We start from the raw sequence: 27642 nt of genomic DNA, 5'->3' as shown, positions 1-27642 counted from the left end.
ACACCGCGGGGCGAGCTCCGGCCGTGTGCCCCGCTGCTTTTTACCACACTGACCTCAGCTCGGCCGCCAGCACGCCCTGCCCCAGCTCCCTCCTGCCTGCTACCTCTTGACAAGGCGCAGCAGGCCCGGTTTGGGGCCGGATCCCTTTGACAAGCCCCAGGCGTCGGCGTGCCCGGCCGCGATAAGAGCCAAAGCCAAAGCCGAAGCGAGCCCCTCACCCAGCCGCGAGCCCCCCGGCAGCGCTCGCCGGGCCGGGAGCCCCCCGGCTGCCGCCCCCCCCCCCCCCCCGGCCTAGCAGCGGGCGGCCCCCCCCGGGCCGCTCCGGGCCCCCCCCCGCCGCGCTTCCTGGTGCCGGGCACGGGGACGGGCAGCGGCGGGGAGGCTCCGGGAAGCTCCGGGGCGAGGAAAGGGGGGATGGGGGGGGGGGGGAGGCGGCTGCCGGGACGCCGAGGAAAGTCCCGAGGAAGCGCGGCCGGCGGGGCCGGGGCGGGGGGGAAGCGGGGAAAGTCCCGGGCCGGGGCTGCGGGGAAAGGGCCCGGGCGCGGCCCCGCCACGGGAGCGGCGCGGCCGAGGCCTGGCGCCCAGGCGCGGCGCCCCGGGGAGGGGAAGGGAAGGGAAGGAAACAAGGAAGGGGAACGGGCACCGGGGAGAGCCGCGGCCCCCGCCCGCTGCTCACCTCCGGCGCCCGCCGCGCAGGAGCAGAGCAGGAGCAGCGTCCCCGCCAGGTCCATCTTCGCCGGGCCCAGGCCCCGCCGCCTCCTCCTCCTCTTCCTCCTCCTCCTCCTCCTCCGCCGCCGCCGCCTACCCACAGCGCATCCGCCCCGGTCGGCGCCGGGATGGGGAGGGAGGGGCGAGCGCCGCGCCTCGCTCCGCTTTGTCCCCCGCCGCGCTGCCGCCCGCGGATCGCCTGGCAGCGGCGGCTCGGCTCGGCCCGGCTCAGCTCGGCTCCGTTCAGCCCGAGTGGGTCGGGTTGGGTCGGGTCGGGTTCAGCTCCGCTCCGCTCGGCCCGGCCCGGCCCTGTCCGGCTGCCCCCGCCCCGCTCCCTCCGCCCGCCCCCGCCCGACGCCACCGCCGCCGGAGGAGGGGCGGGGTCGCCCCCTGCGTGCGGGAGGGGCGGGGCGGGGCGGGGCGGGGCGGGGCGGCCGGAGCCTGGCTCAGCGGCGCCCCCCGGCGGGGGAGGGGGAGGCGGCCGCGGGTAGCGCCGGGTGGGCCCCGCCTGAGGCGCGGCGGCCGCGACCCCCGGGCGGGCCGGAGCCGCCCCCCGCTCCCCCTCGGCCGCCCTGCTCCGTGCCCGGCCCGCCGAGCCCCTCGCGGTTCGCTGTCCGCTCCGTATAACAATGAGTCCCCGCTGACGGCATCGGTCGGTTCCCGAAGCCCTCCCCCCGGTGCTTTGTTTATTTACTTCATTAAACGCGCGTCCCGCAGCCGTGTGGGGCCAGCCTGGCGGTTCCTCTGCTCTGCCAGCACCTGGGGCCGGCGCCCCGCTCACAGCAGCCCGGCTCCCGCACCGCGTCACTTTAGGAACTCAGGAAAACAACAAATTTGGGGCAAAACACTGGTTTCCCAGGAGAGCCGCCCTTCGTCTCCAAACTCCCCCAAAAAGTTGTGCAGGCCCGTACGCAGGGAGCACCGCGCCAGCAAGGCGCCTCGGGTGCGGCGGCTGAAGTTGATGCAACAACGTGCGGGGAGCCCAGCAGAACCCCGAGCGCAGCGGCGGGGAGGGGCGCTCCCACCGGCTCCCACCGGCCCCCCGCAACCCCTCACGGCCCCTCAGCGCCCCGCTGCCGCCCCGCCCTCGGGGCTCCCCCCTGCCTGCCCCCGGCGGCCGCCGCCCGCCCCCACGTCCCGTCGGGGCGGAGCCGCCGCCGCTGTCATGGCGTCGCGGGCGCTGCCGGCCGGGGAGCGGCCGCTGCGGCGCCGGTAGAGCGCGGAGGAGCCGGGCATGGAGGGCCTGGCGCAGCCCCCGCCGCCCCCGGGCTCGCCGCAGAGGGGCGGCGGGGGCGCCGCCGGGGAGCTCCTCCTGGAGGAGGCGGCGGCGGGCGGTGGCGGCGGCGGTGGGGCCGGGCCCGCTGAGGCGGGCGGCGGGCGGCGCAGCCCTTCCCCGCGGCCGGCCCCCGCGGCCCCCCGGCCGCCGTCTCCCCCGCGGGCCGCGGAGGACGCGGGGCCGGCGGAGCCCGGGAGCCCCGGGGCGGCGGAGGCGGAGGCGGCCGGCTCGGGCTCGGGCTCGGAGAGCGGTCCCGCGGGGGCCGGCCCCGGGAGCAGCGGGGCTCCCAGCCCGCCGGGGGAGGAGTCGCGCAGCCTGGAGTCGCTGGAGTCCTTCTCCAACCTGCACTCCGGCTGCCCCAGCAGCTCCGAGCTCAACAGCGACGCCGAGGAGGCGGCGGCGGCGGCGGCGGAGGCCGCCCCGGGGGGCCCGGCCCCGGAGCCCGGCGGGGAGCGGCCCGCGGCGGGCGCGCAGCTGCTGCCCGCCTCCAAGGAGCGCTTCCCGGGCCAGTCGGTGTACCACATCAAGTGGGTCCGCTGGAAGGAGGAGAACACGCCCGTCATCACCCAGAACGAGAACGGCCCCTGCCCCTTGCTGGCCATCATGAACGTGCTGCTCCTGGCCTGGAAGGTAGCGGGGCTGCGGGCGCTGGGCGGGGCGGGCTGGGGGCTGCGGGCTGGGGGCACCGGCCGGGAGCCTGCGCTCAGCCCCTGCCGCTCCCAGCACGCGGAGAGCTGGGGGATGAAGAGCGGGAGCTGCGGGCGGGCTCTGGGCGCTGCCCGACCGCTGCTCGGGGGTGGCACACGGGGCTCACGGTGTTGTTGCCTCGCTGGAGAAGTCAAAGCCTAGGCGGTGCTTTTCTAAACGCCGTGTTGTTGGCAGATGTGTCGAGGTTTTTAGGAAATATTTCTAGGCATAGCACTGAAAACTTAGGCAACGTTTTTGGAAGATGGGTTAATTCTGAAGCGAGGTGTATGCAGGATTTAACAAGTACAGGTTTGCGATAGGGATGTGCTCGCACAGTTACGTGGCAGGGATTGTAAATCAGGTCGTGACCAAGTACTGCTGAGACCTGGAAGTTCTTGTGTTCTGCATAACCAGCGTGGATGCGACTTCCTGTACTCTTAGAGCAACTTCTAAATATTTAAAATAGGCGACTTGAACGTAAGGCGTAACATAATTATTAGCGTTTACAGGTAAAAGGAACATCAGTTGGAGAAGAGCTAGTGAGCTGTGTGTATTGCAAAACAAGAAGGGGTCCTTTTCAAAAAACACTTACAATTCAACCCCAAAAGATGGACGAGATGATAGAATGAAGTTTTAGGATAGGAAAGCTTTATGAGAGTAGATCTTATGTTGTAGTATGAAGGGGAATAAATTTGGTATTGGAGGAGTAGGAGGCTGTTCGCAGGTATAACAGGTGATAAAGAAGAAGACCAAAATTAAAACAATAAGAAGAAATTTGTTCAGAAGTGATTTTTCAGAAGATTAGTGATGGGCTGTGTGTTTTGTTTTTGTTTTCTAAGTTGATGTCCCTGTACGCTTTCCTGAGCAGAATAGCTCATGCGTCAGGAGGAATGCTGTGGGCTCAGACTCTGTAATATTGATATTTAGACATTGGTGAAAGCAGTACAGGGCAGTTGTGTGATTTTAAACTATCATCTTATATAGCAGCTCCTGCCTACCTCAAGAGGGTGTGAAGGTCTTTATAGACGTCAGTATTTAATGCTTTCTTCTTATGCTCCCTCTTTAATGTGTAGAGATGAGTACAGGGCCTTGGAGAGCTTGTTCTCTATCATTAGTTGTGGTGGGGTTTTGAAAGAAGTGGCTGGTTTAAGGATTTACCTTTTTAATTGTCCATTTAATGAAAGAATATAAATGGGACTGCGCTGTCCTTGTTGTTTGCTCTTAATTTTTGAGAGGTTTTCTTCCTTAGCGTTCTTCCTTTCATTCCACAATTATATAATAACTTTCTTCTGCTGTCCTCCATGCAGAATTCTATCTGACAGTCTGCTTTGATCAAATATTATGTTAGCAATACTTAATGTGATATCAAATTTTATGAGTCGGTGGAAATCAAAATGCATCTTTGGAGTGCCTTTACACTTCTTGTTGCTAGCATTACAGAAAGGGTTTTCTATAATTCTATCAGTTTGTATAAAACCTCAGCAGAATTTACATGATTTGCAGACAGACAGCAATTCAGCAGTTTAGGTGAAACTGCCAATATGTGACTATTTATATGCTTCAGTGTTTTCTTGTTAGTTGGTTGTGTATTTCCCCTGCCTGTAATTGATTCTCCTAATTAGCGCCTCTCCAAATTAGCCTTTCTTTTCCCCAGTTTATAGTCAAGAACCATGTTGGCATTGTTTGGAGTGGCAAGCTTATTGGCAGCTCACCTGCACATCATTGACAGTAGCCAGCTACATACCAAGGCTGAGGATGGACATCCACATTCTTCTCCCTTCTGAACCAAGATGAACACTAGATTGGGTCAGGTAATTATGATTTGGGAACAAGGGAGCAGACAAAGAGTTGAAAACAGGCAAAAGCAGAGCGAGAATACCATAGCGTGTGTTAGATGAAAGGGAATTAATGTGGCAGGGGAAAAAATGCAGTAAAAAAAGGAGATGAGAATGGGGAGGAGGGGAAATAACTTGAATAGAATATAACGATGTAAACAGTTACACTTTAGTGCCTCTTCCCTGTATCCACCACTAACCTTCCTTCTTAGAACTCTGTCATGACAAGGGTGAGTGTTGTGGTCAAGCTGTAGGTAAATATGGTCTCAGATAATGCATGGAAGTTCTCAGAGTTGAGAAGTGTTACAGTCAAAATGTTAGTTTTCGTTTTCATAATTATTTCCCTTTGGATGTCCAATGATATGGACATTGCTTATCCCAGAATGGGAGTGATAATTTTGAGATCCAGTACTACACGCAGAAGTGAAGGTTGAATTTAGATTTTTGTTTGTGATGAGTTGCACACAATTTGTTTAGAACGAAAATTTACCTTTACTTCTTAATAATGTAAACCATAATCATGGCACTATTTGTACCTTAACCTCAAATATATATTAAGGAGAACTCACTTTTTCCAGATGTTTCAGTGCCTCAAAATTCAAGCTTCTTACCCCTGTGCTAGATTATCATTTTAAATGTTAGCAGGTGTGTGTTCTCCTGTCTGTGTCCCAATTGCCCTCCGATAAAACATATTATTACTATTATTTTTTTGAGATAGCATCTCTTAACTCAGTGAGGGCAATAGGTAGGATATTAATTTGCTTAAAGGATTGCAATAGCTATGATACAGGAAGACCTAATAGGTATTGTACCTTAAACACGTCATGTACTCAAAGTATTTCTTCCTAGTGGTTCTTGAAAATCTTGTTCATTACTTGAGCAAGATTCTTCTCTGTTCCTAGTCACTATTCAGCTTTTACTATGTCTCAGGGGAGGTATTTTTGAGATTAGATTTAAGATCTTTATTTAATGATGCAAGCATAAAGACTGCTTGAAAATAATTGAGTGTTGCGCCTATACGTACTTGGCTGTGAGACAGTGGCTTGGCAATATGTGGGTTTTTGGAAATTCCGAAATAGTAGCAAGGAGTCTGGATGTACAACTCTGAGGTGGCAGATTGTACGAGTCGCACTTTCAAATGTTACAATTATCATTGTTTTTCTCTTGTTTCTGCAGACTGCCTTTAGGAGCTAGAGCTGATGAGTTGTTAAAAAGAAGTTACAGAAATGCTCTAAATCAAAGGAAAACAAAAGCAGTATGAGACCAAGTTGAAAAAGTAACTGTTGTGCACAACAATGTGGAAACCATTGAGGCTTCTGTGATGGAAATCATAGAATCGTGAATGAAAACAAAATGAAAAAATGACTTTTCATGAAAATCATAAAATGAAAACAAAAGTAGAGCATAGAAATAAGCACACAAAATGTATGTCAAAGCATGAGTTTTCTGATACAGAGCAGCTTTGGATACAGTCTTTCAGCTTGCTTAAAACTGCAGACTGCTCAGTTTTCCTTCAGGACTGTGGCTTGCTGTGTACTTGAGCTAGCAATGTGAAGCTTGCTTTTCGAAGTACCTTTTGTGGTATTTGTTAGACGTAGTCCACTCATTGCTTTCTGATAGCTTCTGGCATTGTATTAGACTGCAATTTTGTGTGGGGTTGTGGAATAGCCCTCCTTAAGACTTACTGTATGGTGATTGGATGCTGGAAGCTTAGTAAATGTTCCAAGGAAGTCTGTGAACTTTAACAGAAGGCACAGAAACTACATATCTGAAATAGGCAACACAACACGAATCATATCGGAACATAAAATAAGCCTAAGGGAAAACATATTTAAATAGAAATATAAATAACTAATACTAATGAAGTCCTGGGAGGTGAATACATAAGGAGTATCTTGTTCAAGTTTTTTTTATAGGAGAATAATTCTAGTAGTATATACTGATATCATCTTTAAAAGTTTTATAGATCACAGCCCTCTTAACAACTGGAAGGTTTTAAGAGCGACAGTACCTGCATGCCTAGTTACACAGAACCCCATGAACTCCTAGTTAGATGACTGTAGCAGTTCTGTAAATGAATGTTATATAACCACTGATGCTTACGTGTATCCAAACTGAGGTGCAGCGGAGAGAGAGAGAGTAAAAAAAAAAATTGCTAGTTAGAAATTTTTAGTGTTAAGTTCTTGTAAAAATGGCCTGTTTTTCAGAGGAGCTGCGTACAGTATGCTCCTGCTGATATCCATTTGGTTTGTTGGAGTCTGCAGTGGCAGTGCCTAGTTTGAGGTCTGGCATTGGCTCGTTACATGTGTTCTGCTTTTCCTTTTTACTGAGCTAAACCTTCTTATGGCCAGAATTTGCACAGATTGCTCAGATGAACTTGCTCAGCTTCTAAGATGAGTTGCCAGTGAGTTTCTGATGAATGCTCAGCAGGCGCCTTGGCAGTTTTCCTCTGCATCTGTGAGATGAGTTGAGCTTGCAGATCAATGGGCCTGTACTTGTGCATTTTCCAGGACAGGAAGCCTGCTCTAAGGGACTGAAGGAACCCTGTTTGAGAGGGGAGATGTGAGATTACCAGGCGGTAACACATACTATCAGGCTATGAGTTTATGAAGCTTTTCCTGCAAGGCAAGAGATATGTTTGTAGGAGATACTCATCACCTCTTGCTGGCGCAGGCTGAAGCTACCCTTCTCTCTTCCAGAACACTGAATTGAGAGAGTTGCATGCTGTGAATAAGTATGTTTTGAGACTATGAATAAAGCCAATTAGAAATGTTTATGGTCCCTTTCTTTATGCATAGTATTTACAGAAGTGTTAGTTTCAGTGCAGAGCTATATTACTTACTTTTTTTAGGCCCTTCTGAAGTGTTAGAGAATACAGTTGGAATTATCTCAAGTCAGTATTATTTCATTTCCCAGTTTGTAGTCTGTTGCATAGAAATGGCATAGGTTTTGCCAAACAAACTGTTCAGTATGAAAATTTGTTTACGAACTGTTTTTTAACTGCAAAAATGTCTCAACTGTACCTCACATAGTTGGTTAAGAAAGACTTTTTTTTTTTTTTTTTTTTTTTTCCCCAACTCCAGAGGGTTGGAAGGAAGCTCGAATGAAAACTAGGCAAGGTTGGGGGAGAGATTAGGGAGGAAGACAACGAAACAGCAGTAAAAGGGTGCTGGAACTGGGTGGGAGCTGAGGAAATGCATTTTTCCTAAAACATGAAAGTAATGTAAAATCCAGCAACAAAGCACGGGCATGTATTTGTAAATTTTCTGTCCCTCCAAAGAAGTGTTGTGGACAACAGCTTTCACTACTACTGCTTACATTGTTTTCTTCTGTTGATTCATGTGGAGCATGGCTGTGGTCCTGCGTGATTTTTGTCTCCCCACTTTAGTTTTAAGGTATTTTTCTTTCCTTTTTCCTCTTTGTTGTGTTGTCTTTCCTGTAGTTCAAGCGCTCGCAACGAAGCCCTAAACAGTTAGGAAATGTTGTGTTTTCTGTGTATCGAGGCAGTTTTGTTGAGAAGTACTCATGACTGTTGGAGCCCAATTAGCCCGCTGTAAAGGTGTGATCGAGGTCTCATGAAACATGCACTGCCTAAAATTATGCTGTAAACTAATCCATTATCTTTGTTTAGCATTTAATTAAGCTGTTAATTTTGGTATTTAGCTTGTTAAAATATCTGACTGGGAGATTCTGCAGACACGAGCAAAATTGCTTTGATTCAGTTCTTCAGTTAAAAACTAAATAAATTCCTAACCACCGCAGTTTGAGGGAAAATTGAGATTTATTAACCAATAACACAAATACATCCCTTAATCCATAAAGTCTGAAACAGTAATATATTTATGCCATGAATATGCAGAGTTTAAATATGGGCAAACCAAGTAATTATGCTTTATAGCTGCTGTTTGTAACGTAGGCATGCTTCTAGATTCTCAAAATTGACACAGAGCAGAAATCCCCAAGTAATGCTGGCTGAGCTGATGCATATGCTTAAAAAACAAACAAGCTATCTTCAGTCCTGAAGAAATCATAACATTAGTCCTGCTAATAGTTGAAGTGGCGTGATAATTTTTCTTGATGTGATGTTGATACAACCATACTGTTTGTAATCCCAGGACTGTTTGGGGTTGAGGTAGTCTCATTCATTCTGTTTCGTGCTGTTGGATGTGCCTTAGCAGCAGTAGTGACCCAGCCCCAGCTCAGGCAGGATCAGGGCTGTGCACAGCTAATTGTTGCTCGGGTTTAAATGATACCAGCTCAGAACTGGATGTGTAGGAATCAGCTTTTTAAGCCTTTAGTCCTGTTACCTATGTGGCAAAATACTTTGTGTTTATGTGCACACTGAATAGGAATATTGTGAACAGGATCAAAGATTCTGGAAACATTTAGCATGCATAGTGTTAGTGAAACTTAACCTGTTCCCCATACTTTTTAAGGCATTTCGAGAGTTGCAATCAGTCGCTGCTCGTTTAAAAGATGCTTTCAAAAATGTATGTGCTTATGAATGCATGACTGATTTTTTTTTCTTGTTTAATTCATATACTTTTAAGTTTTTTTGGAAGTAGCAGAACTAGTTAAACTTTCTTGCAAACTTATGCTTCACTAATTTCCTGCTTTACTAACAATTTATAGCCCCCTAATCTTTAACTCCAATGCCTTCAACTTTTATTCTTATCCTTCCCCAGATCCCTGATCGTACTGTCAGCCTCTTTCTGGTGGAGAATGGTGATCAGTGTTAAGGAATTTGATTTTATATATATATATATATATATGTGTGTGTGTGTGTATATACATCTCCTAATACTCAAATACCAGACTTTCTTGACTTTCTCTAGTAAGATGTGGAAGAGAGGATGAGATGAAAAACTGATGAGAAAGTTTAAAAAATAAAAAAAAAAAAAAATAAATAAAATAAAAAATAAAAAATAAATAAAAAAAAAAATAAAATAAAAATAAAAAAAAAAAAAAACAGAAGACTCCTGTGTTACTCCTTGACACTGCCAGAAGCATGGTTTTGTGTGAATCTGTGCTTGGGCTTTTGGTGCAGGGAAATATGTAAATGGGAGTGAGCAACCAAAGCATTTACCCAGGATGCTGGATGGAGGAGATGAATCTAAGAAGTTTTTGGTCTTGACAGCTGCCAGGGTGGTCAGTTGTAGTACGTGATGGTGACAGGAATGGATCAGGGAGAATGGAAGCTTCACACTGAGTTGTGTGTATTTGGCCTTTCTGTAAGGAGTTAAACTGAACCCTTGAAATGTGAGCATGGGATGAGAGGCTGGGAGGTCATTTCTTCAAACCTGTGCGAGTCTTGTCTTCCCTGTCTCAGCAGCAGCTGCCCCCAGATTTTCTACAGCCTCATATCTGTTCGCTGGAACTGTTGAGTTAAGACCAGTTAAGAGATATAAAGAAGTAGTTTTGTTGTTGTTTGTTTTTTATACTAAGTGTGGCTACATTTCTCAGGCTGTTCTTCCTCCATGCTTGCAGCTGAGCTATGGTGAACAGCGTAAACTCCTGTGAAGTTGAGGGGGATGTTGGTGAGAGGTTTTGATGGGAGAAGGGAGCACTAGGACAGAGCTGCAACTGAAAGAGTACTGTGTGCATGTGGTTTCTCTAAAAACTGAAGTGCAACCTTATCCTTCTCATAGCTTTTCTTTAGTAGAAGCCCTGCTAGGCTAATGGTCTCACAAATTGGTGAGCCAAATGTGATCAGAAGACTTCAGGCTAGAAATACCTTATTAATACTTCCTAATCTGCATTGTTTTGAAATTTTAAAGAGAATATCCTTTTACTTTCACAGGTTAAGCTGCCACCGATGATGGAAATCATAACGGCTGAACAGCTGATGGAATATTTGGGTTAGTAATTACTCACAATAGATAGTTTTTGCTTACGTTATACTTCTTAGTGAGTAGAAGGATAGGACTGTTATGTACTAACATTTTTTTTTTAATCTAGCTTTACTTGAATGCATATTTCAAGAAAATTACTCATGGTATTCAGTAACACGTTTTTTCTCAACAGTTTTTAAGTCTTCTGTACTGTTTTCCTAAGTTGTTAGCCTAATGATGCAGTTGATGCAGTTTAGTATGCCAGTGTGTCGGTAGATTTAAACTTATTAATGTCTTTTAATGTTTTGTTACAGTCCACAGAATGGAACAAGTCAATTGTACTTTAATTGTCAGCAGTAACTATAATCCTTGACCCAATTAAAGTAACATGAAAAATGAATTTAGTTGTCATGGTGACTGGGGTCTCATTTGTGGGCACTGTTCCATTACCAGATTCAGTCTTCAGCAAAACTGCAGCTGTTTCCATCTGACAAGTCTAACTTCAACAGCTCAGAGTGATCCAGATGTTACAAGTGCATTTGCCCTAGTTCTTAAGCTATATGCACCACAGATCCTTGCCTTTGTAGCCTAACAAATGTAAAACATTTAAGCTTAATATACTAACTAGCTTTGGTATTCTGAAACAGAAGAAAAACTTACTATATTCTTTCTTTTTGTTTGTAAAGAAAGCTTCTCAAAAGCCTACTGATGAATATTCCAATAGCTGAAAAAGTAGTTAATGACTTAACTTGGAAAAAAAAAAAAAAGACACACCAACATCTTTTAAGAACTCTTATTTCCTGTGCCTAAACACTCTTTTCTAATTGTATTGATAGAACAATGCTATCTGAAATCACAATTGGCTAAACATGTGCCTTGAAGTGTCTTCTGTCTTCAAGACATATCATTTTCTGGAATTATTTTATTAAATTGAATCTCAAAATCGTTTTCTTAGATCGTTTAGATTCCTATTTAGTCAACAGGATTAGCAGTTGCCAAATTGTTCTCCTACAGCTTAAAAAGAACTTTGAGGAAAAAAAAAATAAGCCCCTCAACCATACTGAACAATTTGAAGAGGTGATAAAATAAGAAACCTATGATGATGCTTTTATTAAATCTATAGAACTTCCTTGTGTAGAAACATAGTTTTTAGAAATGAAACAAGGAAATAAAAATGAAAAGCATAGAAATAAAATTGAAAATTCTGGGTGAGGCAGGTTATGGAGACTACAATTTTTGGTCACCAAAGTTTTTGCAAATCTGGAACCCCTATACCTTGATTAACTGATTAATAACCTTTATGTTGCAGACACAGATGGAATACAGGCCATTCATAATTATTAGTGTATGAAAACATATTGAGAAATGTCCATAGTGTCAGTCAGGATGAGCAGTTGCAATTCTTAAATTGTGTTATGCAATTACATGTTTTATTGTGAACAGTTTTGACTTTTTATGAATCAAGGCAAAGAGGGAAGGTAAATAATTAAGAGACTGGCATGATACTCTACGTGATTATGGAATGCTGTTTTAGTAATGACATTTGAATTTCACTTCTGAATATATGACCTGAATATTTAAAATATTTTTTTTTTTTACTTTGTACTTATAATTCAGGCTATAAAACAATGGCATCTCATTTAACAGAAAGCTTAAATTGTTATATTTATGATCAGTTAGCTTCAGTCAGAAGTGTCCAAAGAAATGTTGAATAAACTATATTTTTGCTTTTTTTAGGAGATTATATTCTTGATGCAAAACCAAAAGAGATATCTGAAATTCAGCGTCTAAATTATGAGCAGGTAAGAAGCTGCTCCTAAAATACAATTGCTTATGTAAGATACTAAAAGGTACTATTTTTTTCCTCACTTAAGGTTTACTGATTTGTTAAGAACCAGAAGCATATTAACTGTTATTAGTAGTCTTCCCTTTTCTCTAGGCTTGATGTAGAGTATTATTTGTAAGTATTTCTTATTAGCAAAGAAAAATTTCTTACCCGTTAACATGAGAAACTACTGCTTTTCTTCTTGCAATGAGTGTAGCAAAAGAATATTTTTTGTATTGAGGAAGAATAACAGGGAATAACAGGGGATGCACATGGAAGTGTGTAACAGGGTGGCTGCTCTTTGAAGTCTTCTATTTTGCATTCTTCAGCATGCTCCACTCTGTGGTCTCTGCTAGTCTTTCACTGATGATAACAGATGAAATGAGATCTGGTTTTAAGTGTTGATGGACAAAAAGAGGTTGATTCCATATTATACAAGGCAATATTATTTACAATGACCACTGTTTTATCACAGAAGTCTTTCTACATTAAAAGAAAATGTTATTCTTTTCCAAAAATATTGATGTATATATGTATCTTGGAGCAAATGTTTCAAGCTCTGTGATCACAGCTGTTTCGTTTTGATTACTTGTGGGGGAAAAAATGATTTGAATTTAAGTATTTCAAGCTAGTTCTCTTTATTGTTAGGTTGTCTTTTCTTGCTAATGTTCAGTGTTGAAAACCGAAATATCTTGGGATAATTTAAATTAGAATGAAGATTGAATGGATTCTTTTAAGAACCTTCCAAAATATGGCTTATATCAAGTTACATGAATTCTCCTTGCGATAACTGCTATATTTTTTTTTCCCCACAAAATGCTACGCTGTTAAAGATTATAGCAGTAATCAAGTTACAGGAGGTTGAAGAAAATTATATACCTGGTAAAATTACAACCCCTGCGGCTTTCTTGTGCTAAATATATGTATTTACTAAGTAAATGTCACAAATCTTTTTGGTAGATATGTAACTGTACAATTTTAAAGAAACCTCCCGTTCTAGGAGTATTCTACATTCCATTCAAACATACCTGTAGATGCACTTGTGATACTACATGAGAGGGAAAAAGGAATTAGGTAACTGAGTCTTATAAAATTATTACATTTCAGAAGCATTGCAACTAGTCTTGGTGTTACTCATAGTTTTGTTTTTATCATGTCACACAGTTAACACTCTGCCTAAAACAATATGTTTTTTTCTTACAACATTGAAGAAATTTGTATATTCTTTAGAATACCAAGTTACAAGATGCATGGAGTGACTTCTTAAAAATACTAAGATCTGCCTTATGTTCTAATGTACAGGCATGTGTTGTGTTGGCATCCTGCCCTATTAATTATCAATCTATTAATTTGTCTTTTAATATGCTGCCGAAACAAGTGTTCCTATCAATGTATTGATTATGTTACTGTTTCATGAAGCCAGTTATTTCAAATTCAGCAAATTGCTTCTGGAGTGATGAAATGTCATCTCTACATACCCCACTTACACCTTGTTAGCCTATCTAGCTCTTTAATAGTTTCCTCGTTATCTTCCCTTATTGAGCCCATTAGTTGTTGTTTTGCCATTAACTGTCTTATTAAAAGAAGACAGAGGCAACTGTCTTTCATGACCAGTGGGCTTAGTCTGTGAATCTTGTCTCTGTTTCATTTCTGATCTGTATTTCTCTATTTTTGTTGTGCCTTTTTAACCATTGTTGCAATCCTGAATTCCTCTTAAGCAACAAATGTTGCAAAACCAAGCAAACATAAAAACTCTGTTTCCCTGAATCTCTTGCAAACACTGAAGTACTTTCTGAAGATATTCTTTGTGCATTCTTCTCACTTGGTAGAAAATACTGCAGGCTTCTAAGCTATGTCTTTTTTTGTCCTTGTGGCATGTGTGGCTTAGCAAGTGTGAACTTCATCATTTAGACACCAAAATTGCAGTGTTTTAGTCTGTGACCAGAGAGATGCTATGTACCGTGATGATACAAACAGCAACACTGCTTCCTTTCAAATAAGCATTTTATATACAAATCCAATTGGACAAACTTGCATTTAAGTGTGCACTTGGCAGTGGCATGAATAATGTGAATGTGTTGAAGCTAATTTCTCCTTTTCTAATTTTTTTTAAGAACTATTGAGTTGCTGAGAACTATGTGATTACAAGGGTAACTACTAAGTGTACAAAGCTCTAGTTGGTCACCTGTTTCCTTTTCTTTCTGTTGTCAGAATATGAGTGATGCAATGGCAATTCTACATAAATTACAGACAGGCCTGGATGTCAACGTGAAATTTACAGGTGTACGAGTATTTGAATACACACCTGAATGCATAGTGTTTGATCTTCTTGATATCCCTTTGTACCATGGATGGTTAGTGGATCCCCAGGTAACTTTTTTTTTTTTTTTTCCTTTTTCCATATAACTCCAAGAGAAAATAAATTACCCAAATTTTATTGGGGTAGGAGAGATGTTTCAGAATTTTAACTGCAGTCAATAATAATGAATATGTTAATGGATATTCTTAAATCTAGTTTAAAAAATATATATATATTTTCCTTAGAGGAGTGAATCCAGACGGTACTTGTTTTTTTTCTACAGTAACTTTGCAGAGGTTAGGTATTTTTTGAAGGTAACATTCCAAACCCACTAAACTGAAATCACAGCAGTGTAAATGAGAGTTTTTGTTCTGAGACACATAAGAAGTTGCCAGATACAATGTACCAGTTAGTGTTTTTGAAAGCTCAAGAGAGAGCACTTGGAAGGAATGCAAGGTTACTTTCCTCTCCAGTTTACGTTTGATTTACATCTACCAGTACCAGCTTTTGAGAACTGAGGACTTTAGAACCAATTAAGGAGAACTGCATCTTTCACAAAAGTAAAACTTTTTAAATGTTTTTTTTCATGATATTCAGGTATTATTTAAATAAACAGTAAAAATGATACTGCTTACTTAAGGTGAAACTGAGGAGTTTGTCTGGAATAATCCGCCTCTGAGATTTTTATTTTTTTTTCCCTCACACCTTATTCATGAAAGCTACTATTCTCTTATTCCCCTTTCTTTATTGGAAAATGGCTTTATTATAATTTAGCATAATGGTGCCTATCAAGAAGAGATCGTTATAGGCAAATGGACTCTGTCCCAGGATGCATGATTTTGATATGACCTACATGGCTTATACCATAGCAGATCACAATTTGTAACTGTAGTTCTAAAATGCAGTGTATCAACAGTGTCTTTTAATGATGCTTTATGTTAAGATCCACTGGGATTCCTAAATGATGGCTGTTCTTTTTTGCAAAGATAATAAGCTCACTGTAATTATAGTTATTTACATTTTTGTGTGTCTGTTCATGAGGTGAAATCCTATAAAAACTGATTTTTAGAAGTACCCATTTTTCTAATGAAGTATAATGCTTACAAAGAAAACAATGTTGATGTGTATGACACATATTCAAGATGTTAGCATTTACCTGAATGCTAGGGGGTTCTGTAACTTGAGCTGTGAACACCATAATGGAGAAGTAACTGGAAGGGAGAATATCTCTGTAACAAACTGCATCCCATACTCTCTTCTATCCAGGTTAGCAACAGCTTTTGATATTAAGTGTTATCTTCAGGGATCCGAAATAGGACGTGAGACTGCAAGATGTTTAACAGTCTGATGTAAATCTTTTTGGCCTAATATTCTTAGGAGGATAACGTTCTTTATTTGTTGAAACTTAAAAAAATAAAATAAAAAAAAAATCTTAAGAATAATTAGTCTAAGCTTATAATTAGTCTAAGCTTACAGTTTTGTTCCGTTCTTCACAAAGATAAGTTCTCCTGTTCTCTCCTGCTCCAGGTTGCTGATATAGTAAAAGCAGTTGGTAACTGCAGTTACAATCAGCTAGTGGAGAAGATAATTTCTTGTAAACAGTCTGACAACAGTGAACTGGTTAGTGAAGGTGAGTAACTTTTTTCTGTTCTTTATCTAATTATCTGCCCTACTGAAACTTAACTTCTTACTTTGAGTGTGGGTCATGGTATGTAGCAATATAGGTGTGTAGCTGCGTGGTATCTACTTCCCCTGGGTAGACAAACAGAACTGTGCTCATCTTAACTTTTCTGATGCAATTCCTAAAACAAGGATCAACCTTGTTCTCTCAATATATGAAATGTGCCTTTTTAAAAGATGGATATAACTTCCTTTTATAAAAACGTAATATGGGCAACATTCAGATTTCAACTTGGCAATGTATCATCTCCTATAATTATTATATAATTATATACTACACAATGAGAAGCAAAAACTCAGTGATACCAGTGGATACAGCACTTTTAAATAGGAGAGGGTTATTTACAGTGCTCAGTTTTTTAATCTATTTGTTTTCTTCTCTCTGAATGTGGTCCCTTATATTTGTTGTAGTAAGGGGGCACTTTCGTAGAGAGGAAATTGGGGGGGAGGCACATGAGAATAATTTAATTGTTGCATTCAAATTTGCACATAGGTGTAAATTTGGTGAAAATAGGTGATTGCAAGTCTTTAGAAATCAAAGAAGAGGATATCCTCTTTTATTGTTACTCTATAGTTAAAGGAGTAGTTTTTGTCTTGGTTTAGTCTTGGGTTTTGGAAGAATTCTTACGGTTTTATTTGCTTGGCATATTATCCTAACGATATCTCTTGCATTATTTTTTGTTTGGCCCACTTTTATGGAGGTTAGTTACTGAGTAGTGAATGCAGTCTCAACGTTCAGAACCACCTGCTTATCCAGGGCAGAGAGTTAGCAGTCTTACAGTACTGTGGTGAGGACAAAACACAGCCCCCTTTTTTTTTTCCTGTGTATCTTGGCATTAGACCAACTGTATATAATGAGCAGTGTCCACATTCCACTACCAGTAGTTATAACCCTGGGTCTCTAGGTTAAGCTTAGGTTAAACTTGTTTTTAACTCAACCTTAGCAAGACAAAACAGATAAAAATGAATTTGTAGGGTTTTCACTTTTCTTTTTTCTGTTAGTGTCATCACAGCAAATATTTTGGCTTACTTGACATAAAGTGGGGCAGGGAAGATTACCAGGTATTTATATGTTTTGAAGTATGTAACAGACCCATAACAATATGTTTTGCTTTTGTAGGATTTGTAGCTGAGCAATTTCTAAATAACACAGCTACACAGTTGACATACCATGGGCTGTGTGAATTGACTTCAGCTGTCCAGGAAGGAGAGCTCTGTGTGTTCTTCAGGAATAACCATTTTAGCACTATGACCAAATACAAGGTATATTCAGTGTTTTCATTGTTTTTAATTTGGTGGGTTTTGTTTGCATTTCAAAGCAAATCTTGATTTTTCTGTCTTGAAAAAGAAATAAATTTGTTCTTGTTAAGTAAGGATGAATGTAAGGTCTATCACGAATGCTACTTGCAATGTATTGATTGCAGTCTTAGATATGAGGATCCATTATCACTTGAAATCTTACTGTAACTTTTCCCTTTGTGTTCTGTTTGTTTCTTGTGTTAACTCATTTTGTGGTTATGTGTAATGACGTGATTTTGTTATGTGGTTTAAATTTACTTGAGTATGTGAGTGGCAAGGGTAAGGTTAATGGATTCATTTAATTTGTTGTTCCTGAGGATATGGGATTTTCTTTTATTTGGGCCAGGAATTGAGTAGCTCTATACATGTATCCTGGTGTTCAGAATACCAAGTATCTGGGGAAGTTGAGATGAGCCATAATATCGGTTCCCTTTGTTAGAGAGGCAATTGAGTCTGAAGATAAGGAGACAAAATGGTGAGAACTGTGAAAAGAGTACTGCAGAATGTTAAAAGCAGGCGACAACTTGAATGTTTCTGATACTCCTTTTTCCATGGACTGTAAAATCTGGCTCAGGCAAGTTTATAGTCACTTATGGAGCATCTTTGTTCTTAACACAACTTTGCCTCTAAGGTGATTGTGTATTTCTACATATCTGAGTGTTAGGCAGAACAGGTTGCAATAAAGCTGCCTCCTAAGATTTAATCATTCCCTTCTTTTCAGTGATAAAATCATGCATTTTGAAGTAGATTTTTCCTAGGATTATGATATAAAAATCTTACATGTAGTTAGATATTTCTCTCAAATGAAAGTATAGTGAGTTCTTAAATTTGTATACAACTATTGAAATTATGTGTTGGTTAGCTTTTTTTTTTTTTTAAAAAAAAAAAAGATTAATTCCATGGACATAACGTTACAAGATATAAGATATCAAGAAACTGTCTTAATCAAGACAAATTCTTCATTATTTTAAAAAGTTAGCAGTAATCTTTCCATCTATTTCCTAGTTATTTGCAGCAGCTGTATGACTAACTATATTCTTGATGATCAAGGAAGTCAGAAACAGATTTGACTTGGGCTTTTAGCCAAGATTAGCTATCTGAAATCTGTGTACTCCAGGATACTCATGAGTGCTAAATACATTGTTGTCAGAGTTGAGATTTCTCAACTGCTTTACTATTTTATTAGATTTAATGTTAGCTCTGTAGATTTTTAATGGGTTTGCTTTTATTTCAGAGTTCTAGCAGTAGTCAGCAGTAGCTGTGTTATGGAGAAATGCCCATCAATTATGAGAACTGAAGATGCAACATATGTCAAAAAAGATGAAGACATAAAACTTTAGGGTAGGAACAAATAGGCTTTCTTCTGCTCTGTACTGGTGCCACATAACAATTACATGATTGTGATTGAGCAATTCTTATTATTTGTGGTGCTGGGTTGAGCAAATTTTTTTTTAAGTTGCGCATTAGTTTTTTCCACATCCTATCTGGTTAGATTGTTTTAGAGGTAATTAATGTTTTCTGTCTTTAAATTTATTATGATATAATATATATTTATCTATAACTGCTCAATAAGGTATTATCTTGCAGATATTTTAATACAGGGATATTGTATTGCAGATGTTTTAACTGGGGAGTTGTAGACACTGGTAACATCCTTTCTGCAAATAATCAGAACTTCCTAGTTCTTACATGTTCAGTTCAAAGAATTTGCAATATTTGTCATTATTTTACACATTATCAATTTAAAAACAGATTCACCAACACTGCCAATACTTTACCCAGTTATATACTGAGTTTAGAGGAGCATTGCGCTGTCAGACTGAAGGATGTCTACCTTGCTATTGGATTACTTACTTTAAAGGGCTATGTTACTGAAATGAGTTATGTGAAAACATGGAGAAACAGTCCAGTACTCCGAATTCCATAGTTTTTGCATGTATAGTAAAAGAATTTGTTCCGTATAAGGAAGGGAAGTGGAGTGACTCCTTGCAAACTTTTTTTTTTGCGTTATTACTAACTTAACAGTAACAATGTAGGTTTGAAATTCTTTCTATTTTTTAATATTAAGTGCTTCTTGAAACATCAGAAATGTAACGTTTGTATGTTCATAATAACTATTTTGAATACCTGCCATAGATTAGGAAAGTATCAGTGTTGTTTCATATTGTAAAACAATTTATTAACTCAAAAAAAAATTATTAACACTGATAGCTGATCTGTAAAAGGTAATTCTATGCTAGTTATGGGAATGAAAATACTTTGGGCTTTGACATAGACAATAGGTGAGAAGTTGTTTGTATGTGAATGCTTTTTAAAATTTTTGTTATTTTAAAAAGAATGTTTGACTTACAAACAAGAGAATGAGTGAAAGGAAGAAAACTTTTTAATTTGGTCTGCTGCTTTATTAAAAATATTTATTTTGAAATATTCCTGTTCAATGCAACATATAGACACCTCTAAAATGTTAATCTTCAGGCAGGTAATGTGATTTTTAATTGGCTTTTTTTTAATTCCTCATTCAAGGAGTGTCAAATGGAAAGGGTGCATCTAATAGTTTTTCAATTTTAGATGCATCATTAACTTAAATGATGGAAGTTGAGTAATAAAGTAGCAATAATAGAATGGTAGCAGTGCATTCTTTCAGAAATTAATATTAAAAGTTTTGAAGAAATCTTCCTCTGAAGACTTCAGTTTCCTATTTGTAAAGCTACTGAGTTGATATTACAATGTAACTGAAGATTCACAGATCCTATTTTAGAATACAGCATCAGTCCATTTATCCACTTTAGTTATTTAATGTAGTCTTGAATAATTAATACTTCACTATTGCTCTTTGAAGAGTTGAATGATAACTGCATGATACAATATGAAGTTGTCATTTCTCATTTGGAAAAGTTCAAGCACTATTTTGATATAAAATTGTGGCATTTAAAAAAATATCCATGATTTCATGTAAGATAAAAGCAAAAATAGCAAAGTATGGAAGGTGTTAATGGTAGTTCAGTTATAACAACAAAAGGGAATAAGCATCCAATTTATCCATTTGCCCAAGTACTCATTTAGTCTATTTCCTGTCTCTTTAATTGGATATTAATAGTCTTGGCTTTTGTGATTATACAGTAATCATTTTCAGCAGTTAAAGGCTGTTGTTTTCTTTTTGCCTTTGCTTTTCATTATACAGCTACTAAATATGTCAAATGATAATTACATAGATCAAGGAAAAACAGAACTGTAAAGAAGGAATCAGTTTAAGAATGTCTTAGTTCAGTTGGAAAGTTTTTCCCGCTGATGTGCCTGTGATACAACCTAGCAGTTTTTTACCTGAAAAGTGACAAGGGATTTAATTTTTGAGTATGCATATTGCAATGATGCTCTCTAGATTTATAAATAAATGTGGGATTTCTGTTTTGATACTCCACATGGGCTTTAGTTCAACTAGAAAATTTCATAGCAAAACCTGCATTTTTTTTCCCAAGGAAAAAGATGTCTGAGTTTGCCATAGTTAAAGCGAGATCATTCTACAGAACAACTCAGTTCTTCTGGTTTGCACAAAAAACCTTCTAAAATACTAATAGATGTAGGCTGAAGGTGATACTACTTGTTACAAGGCCTCCTTTTCCTGTGTTAATTTCATGAGGAGATGAAGTGATTAAAAATAATGCCTTTAAACTACTTGTTCTGAGGCTAGTTACATACTAATATCTGGTCTTCTAATGCTGTATGTAGATTTGTTTAAATTTAAAACTCACCAAAAAATCTAAATGAATGTTTTACTGGAAGGCAACAGTTGCTAGGGGGTCATTTATCATAACTATATATCAGACTGTGATAAAGCATTTTCATAATTTTACAGGTTTTCTTTATTCCATAGGGTCAACTTTACCTGCTGGTGACAGACCAGGGTTTTCTTACAGAAGAGAAAGTTGTTTGGGAAAGCTTACACAATGTGGATGGTGATGGAAATTTCTGTGATTCTGAATTCCACCTACGGCCTCCATCAGACCCTGAAACTGTCTACAGAGGGCAGCAGGATCAAATAGATCAAGTACTGGATTTCTGCCTCTCTTGTATTTTTGTGTTCACTGGTGACTATATGTAGTAAATACTGTTTATTTTTAGTCATATGTGTCATATTAGTCATACAGATGTGTGTATATGTGTACTCATACAAAAATGACTAGAAAAAAAAATCTTCAGATACCTACATTGAGATTTTCAAAAGTGCTCCTTTGAAATACTATCACAACTTTAAGGGAGGAGAAGACTAAGACCAATCCTGAATAGTTTGAAAGGTCTGATTTTAATCTTTGAGAATCCCTGTCTCCAAAGAATTTACTCAGGTGAAATGTCACATCTACTTTGTATATGGAAACAAGAACAGTACCATGAAACTTCTCCTCATTTTATAAATTCATTTCAGCACGTTGATTGTCAAAATGGAATTTTGTGTTCAGATGCCAACTTTGCTGAATATAAGACTAGGGCTATAGTAGAATGCATGTGATGGTGGTAATGTTATTCCTAACTATAAGTAATAGTTTCTGGAAGTCCTATTGGAGACAAGAACTATTTGTGTTAATGCATAAGCGTGTAGCAAGACCACTTGGAAATTCTGCTTGTTTAGAATGTAAGATTTATCTTTATAATCACTGTCATTTTTTAATATTTTATATATATATATATATATAGAGAGAGAGAGAGAGAGAGAGAGAGAGTAAGCAGATGCTTAAAAAAAAAAAAAAAACGAACATCTTAGGCACTGTACATCTCTTTTTAGTAGATAACGTGGTAGAGATAACAACTGGTAAAATCTTGAGCTGCTACTGCTGTCTGTCTGTTTGGATATATCCCAAACTATCTTGATTATCTTCTCCTTGGTTTAGGAGTCAGTGTTCCTCATTGATTTGGTGTCAGTGCAGCTCAGTACAGTGGGAACAGATGCTCTAATGAGCATAAATCCCATTTTTACTTAGAAATAGCAAATAACAATGAGACAGCATCGAAATTGTTATCTCTACCTTAAACGGGTATGAGCTGGGCATTATCTTTCGTTTGCTGCTGTCCAAGTAAGGGAATTTAAAACTGAAAGCCATTCTTTTAACTAGCTTTTGTGTTTTGTGTGCTGTGACATAAGTACAGTGAAGGGAAAAAAGCCGAAGTAGAGTTTTCGGCCTTTCTGTGGCTCAGATTTTGAACATGTTCTGAAACAGAATTTCTGCTTGTTTCTGTGAGGTGGATGGATTTGAAGATGGAGGCTAGGGGAAAAGGGATGATACTGTGTAGCTGCCCTTGCTGAAAAATGTACTATGTTATGTACTTGGCTCTTTTCTGCATGAAAGAGCATTAATAAGCAAGTTTACTCTTTAGGATTATCTGATGGCTTTGTCTCTACAACAAGAGCAGCAAAATCAAGAAATTAACTGGGAACAGATACCAGAAGGAATTAGCGATCTAGAGCTAGCAAAGAAGCTTCAGGAAGAGGAGGACAGGCGAGCTTCTCAGTACTATCAAGAACAAGAACAAGCAGCTGCTCAGGTCCAGGTAAGAAAACATTACAGAATATGATCACCAGTTTTAGTGAGTATTAACTTAATACTTAACACACACACATCTACCTTTGTAAATGTTTCAGACAGTTAAGACTGATGCTGTTTACATTGTAAACAGCAAGTAACAAGATGAATATAGGAATCTTAACAAATAGCACTACAACTTTCGCAGTGTGCATGCAGATATGACAGTTGCTGGTACTTAAATATTCAAAGCATGTCTAACCTAAATCAAAGTTTCATTCATACTGTTTAAGTTGGAATGATGGGATGAGTTACTACTAAAGGTTGCAAAGATTGCATTAAAAATATTTTACATTAATTGCAAAATAGCATTCAAATAGGAGCTTTTCAACAGTAGTCAAAATTGTCTTTGTGTTGTGTTGAGGAAATTCATGGTTTTACCTTTCTACATGTTTTAGTCATGATACTTTGTGAACCTATTTTGTCCTGTTCATCCTGAAATTAACAGCTACTGCTGGTATGCCTTCTCTGCTCCCCCTTAAAAAGCAGTTGTGTTCAGAATGTGTGGAAAATGTGATTCATGCACATCTATATAAGAAGTGGCCATATAACTGATTTTTTGCATGCCAGAGGCAATATTTAAGTTGTCCTGGATTCAGGGGGTTCTTTCCTGCTGGAGATTTTCAAAACACACACACACTCCACATATTTGTAAATAAAAGCAATCTGTTTGAAGGCCAAGTCTTTGGATTGCCTGTGTCAGTTCAGAACCCTTAATGGACACAGCTGTTAAATGTGAAACAATAAATTTTGATGGTTCCAAATTCTGTGATTTCTGCTGCTTATTGCTTATATACAATCATCAGTAACTACTTCTAAGACAAAGATGTAAACAGAGTGAAAGGGGATTTAATTTCTGCTGGTTGCAAAAAGTTGGAAAGAACTGAGGAACCTGCTTAACAAGACTTAACAGTATCCTCTTTTGCAGCTATGAATGAATAGTAGCCAGAAAAGATGGTGAATGTGCAAACCTTCTGTTGCCTTCTGTCTACAACTCACCAAATTCTTAACTACTTCCTAGTCAGAAAAAACATCTGCTTTACCACATTTCAGCTGTCAAAAAACATACTTTCACTCACAACTTCTGAAATGTGGATTATATTCTTATAAAAAGAAATTGGAAAAAAAACAGTCAAGTAAATATAGAAGTGCCAGAAAATGTTTGAAGACAAATTCAAATCAGTTGCTTCAATAATAAAATACGTGAACACAATAGAAGAGACTCATAGGACTTTAAATATATTTTGTTTTTTCAGAAATAAGTTTGCATGGAGGTTTTGGAAAGTTTTCACTGAAAGACCTTCTACCTGAATTCTGCTGTTGCATTAAAGATGAACTTCTGTATACTTTAAACTAAATAACACTTCCATTTTTTACATATACAATAGCTTCTGCTTGTTTTATTCAAAATGCTATTTTTTTTTACATAGCAGGTGCAAGGTGCTCCTTCTGTAGCAAGTGGAAGACAATCTGGGAGCAATGAACGCAAACGTAAAGAGCCTCGAGAGAAAGAGAGAGAAAAAGAGAAGAATAGCTGTGTTCTCTTGTAACAGAAAATGGATTTATTCTGGAGCCAAGTGCATGTCCTCAGAAGCAAAAGCAAGGAGTAAAAAGGAAGACAAACCCGTTACATGCCGCCTGTGCCTGATTACCCCACGGATTTTGTTCATGTTTCAGGAGAGGATGGGTGACTTTGTTACAATCATGCAGACTTTCTTCAAAGTCATAGCGCGTGTCCTGCTTGAGATGGAATTCCAAATCACAGTTGGATGCGGCTGTGCTTTGAGTTAGTCATAAGTTATACTGCACCTTGTAGCTGAACACACAGATCATGGCGAGTTTTGTGTCATAGTGACATCCATTACTTATTACATCAGTTAGTAAGCTATTTTATCTTCTACTCTAAACAAAGGAGGTAATTGGTTTTGTGTAAGACTTTTTTCCTGAAGTCTGTACACTAGCACAACAGAATCCTGTGTTACTTTAATGATGAGAAACTATATCTTAGGTTGGGTATAGTCTCTGTAACACAAGAGCCCAAATAACAGATGGGCACTGCCTCCTCAATGTGTCCAGATATCCTCGCTTCTGGATTTAGTACATTTATTATTATTTTTTTGAACCCAGATTTATACTGTTAGTGCTGTTGTTGCACCCCCGGCCAGCTTTCTTGCCCCAAGAATATATGACTTGATTATACAAAAATTGTCATAGAAAATGGGGCATTTATTAATGAGCAAGATGAATATTGTTTGCTTTTCTTGCAGTTATAAACTGGGTATGGCAACTCAGATGTTATCAGGGTTAAACAAGTGATTTTATAGGTAACTTCTTTTTCTTTTAGTAATTTTTTCCTCTTGTAGGTAAACTGGACCAGATAATTTCTTATTTATTGACCTCTCTATATGATAGGCGAATGATGAGAGGAAACTAAGGTCTATAATAATCCTTATTCTAAGAATGCAGAGTTAAAATAACTATCTGCCTTTTTTTCCCAGAAGTACCTTTAACATTAACATGTCCACTTGCATATTTAAGCAAGTGGACTGTAATTAAAAACACTTTTTTGTTTCTAGATGATATATCTTTAAAAAGCACACTTCCGAAGGGTGAGAGAAAAGCTAGGCTGCTCTCTGAGATTGTCTAGAAAGGTGGTCAGGTGTAATATTTTGTGTTTTAAATCACTAATTTAGAATTTTTGGAAACAATTTTCTAATTTATGGGAACCAAATAAACGTGTTGCATCTTATAGTATTTATAGCGTACAGAAACAGAATATTTACTGAATTATGAGGGAACCGCAAATCCTCCTCCATTTCCATTAAGTCAATAGGAATTACCTTCTTGCTGAACCTTTTTGATAAGATTTGTATTTCACAATTTGTAGATACTTTTGAAAAAGGCTGCTTCTCCTGGACAAGTTACGATTCATGCTCTAGGCCTGGGTAAGTGCATTAGTATACAATAGTCTAGGACAGCTAAGGCAGCTGGATAGAATATGACATTCCTGGTTTCCGGTGTTTGAAGAATGTCTGTAAGACAGTGGGTGTTTAAACACAAGTCCACAGGTAAAAAGCTGCTTTGCAGTTATTTCAGGCAGACCTCCTGTGGTGATGGCAACCAGTAATTACATAAAATCTGTTACGAACCTAGAAGGAAAGTTAGACTTGTAAAGGAAGAATGTCTTATTAACTGAAGGGCCAGTTTATATCACCTTTTTCTTCCATGACATTTTTTTCTTTTGTTTTTCAATTTTGTTACACTTTTTTTTTTAATAATAACAAAGTTATGAATGGTAGTTATCTAATATGCAAATTGTAAATGTAAAGATTTCTCTATATTCTTTAGTAAAGTCACGCCCAGAAAAGTCATTTTAACATTTAACGTATGCAGTTTAGTTAACTTTGTGTCAAAGCAAAGGTTGACCTCTTTTTTCCTTTGCAGCAGCCTAACTTCTTCAAACTAATGTGATGGAGGATCACCAACATAACGACTTGTCTACCTTAATCAAATCAGAAAATATTTCAATAGTGTCAATAACAAAGACTTTAAGCCAGAATGTTGTTTAAAAACATTCTGTTACTAAGATTTTTTCCAAATTTGTGTATTTACATTTATTTATTGCCCTTGAAAAATAAATATGTCGAGCTAAGTGTTTGTTATCTTATTATTTTTCACTGACAGTATTGCCAATTTAAATTATTATTTTTTAAACTTTAACTTGAGCAGACATTGTGGCTATTCAGAGTATCTTTTTGCCTGAGATACTTGCTCATATTAGAACAATTCATGTAGCATTTCCACTTTCAGACAGATGTGCCTGAAATCTAATATACTGTAGTGTTGGTAATGTTATTTGGTCACAATGGAAGAAAAGTTAAATGTCAGTGCTCATCACAAAGTCTGGACTTCCCAGTAATTCAATTTCCTTTCAATAACAGGGTAAGGTTTTCAGGTTATTTGAGATGGCAGGCATGCTATTCAAACAGTTTTCTGTTTATATCCTTTTTTTCTTTACAGGTCTCGGAGCTTTGGGAAAAAAAAAAAAGATAAAGAATTCCTAAAATTTAGGGCATTGTTCTGCATGGGTTGAGCTTGATAGTGGCAAAAGTTATAAGCAGGTGAGCTTTTTAATATCCAATATGAAGTATGTCTGGAAGATTAATTAACGCCCCACTGTGACTAACCATTTCAAAAGTAACTGTCACAGTCGGTATATAAAATATCTGAAACTGAAAAAATAACAATATGTAAAATATCAAAAATATCAAAATATACAATATCAAAAAACTGAATAGAACTGCTTTTATCTGTAATAGTGAGCTTGGAAAACAATGTCAAAGTAATCAGGGAGCACTAGTAAGATGATGGGTACTTCTGGCTCTATTTACTTCATTTACAGTCTTTTTTCAAATCTTTTTCTGGCAAAAGGTACAGATTTATATTTTAAATCTGTTTATACAATTTAGCATGCACATACTACAAATACCTACATAGCGTATATGAAAGTGTCAGAAAAGTAGAGTAGAACTTTGTTTTCCACTAGATAAAAGCTAGCACAAAAGACAGAATCATAGAATTTTTTGTTGTTGCATTACAGTCGTGAAATAAAGCTACAAGCACTGCCAT

General features: G+C 39.5%; 2 protein-coding genes across 3 annotated transcripts in view; one reads left to right on the top strand and one right to left on the bottom strand.

Annotated features, from left to right (window-relative positions):
- Nucleotides 1–892, bottom strand: part of ADAM10 (ADAM metallopeptidase domain 10) — a 48486-nt gene extending 47594 nt beyond the window's left edge. The window contains exon 1 of the mRNA XM_084532889.1: nucleotides 677–892. Within this exon, the coding sequence (XP_084389015.1) occupies nucleotides 677–731 (55 nt within the window). The 5' untranslated portion in view covers nucleotides 732–892. The remainder of the gene's footprint in view (nucleotides 1–676) is intronic.
- Nucleotides 893–1870: 978 nt separating this feature from the next.
- Nucleotides 1871–26665, top strand: MINDY2 (MINDY lysine 48 deubiquitinase 2). 2 transcript variants are annotated; one of them, XR_014697038.1, is made up of 10 exons: nucleotides 1871–2614; nucleotides 10307–10364; nucleotides 12075–12139; nucleotides 14374–14532; nucleotides 15989–16091; nucleotides 17262–17404; nucleotides 21312–21485; nucleotides 22808–22981; nucleotides 24444–25958; nucleotides 26458–26665. XR_014697038.1 is itself a non-coding variant. In XM_084532892.1 (9 exons), exons 1-9 carry the CDS (start codon nucleotides 1943–1945, stop codon nucleotides 24561–24563), a joined length of 1668 nt encoding a protein of 555 aa, XP_084389018.1. In that variant the 5' UTR covers nucleotides 1871–1942; the 3' UTR covers nucleotides 24564–26665. The 2 variants fall into 2 exon arrangements, 1 of the variants encoding a protein (XP_084389018.1); XM_084532892.1 differs by having other exon boundaries at nucleotides 24444–26665.
- The last annotated feature ends 977 nt before the right edge of the window (nucleotides 26666–27642 follow it).

Source organism: Aythya ferina (genome assembly GCF_964211825.1).
Source record: "Aythya ferina genome assembly, chromosome: 11".
Lineage (NCBI taxonomy): Eukaryota > Metazoa > Chordata > Aves > Anseriformes > Anatidae > Aythya > Aythya ferina.
The sequence above is the reverse complement of the archived record's forward strand: the minus strand, read 5'-3'. Positions and strand labels throughout refer to the sequence as shown.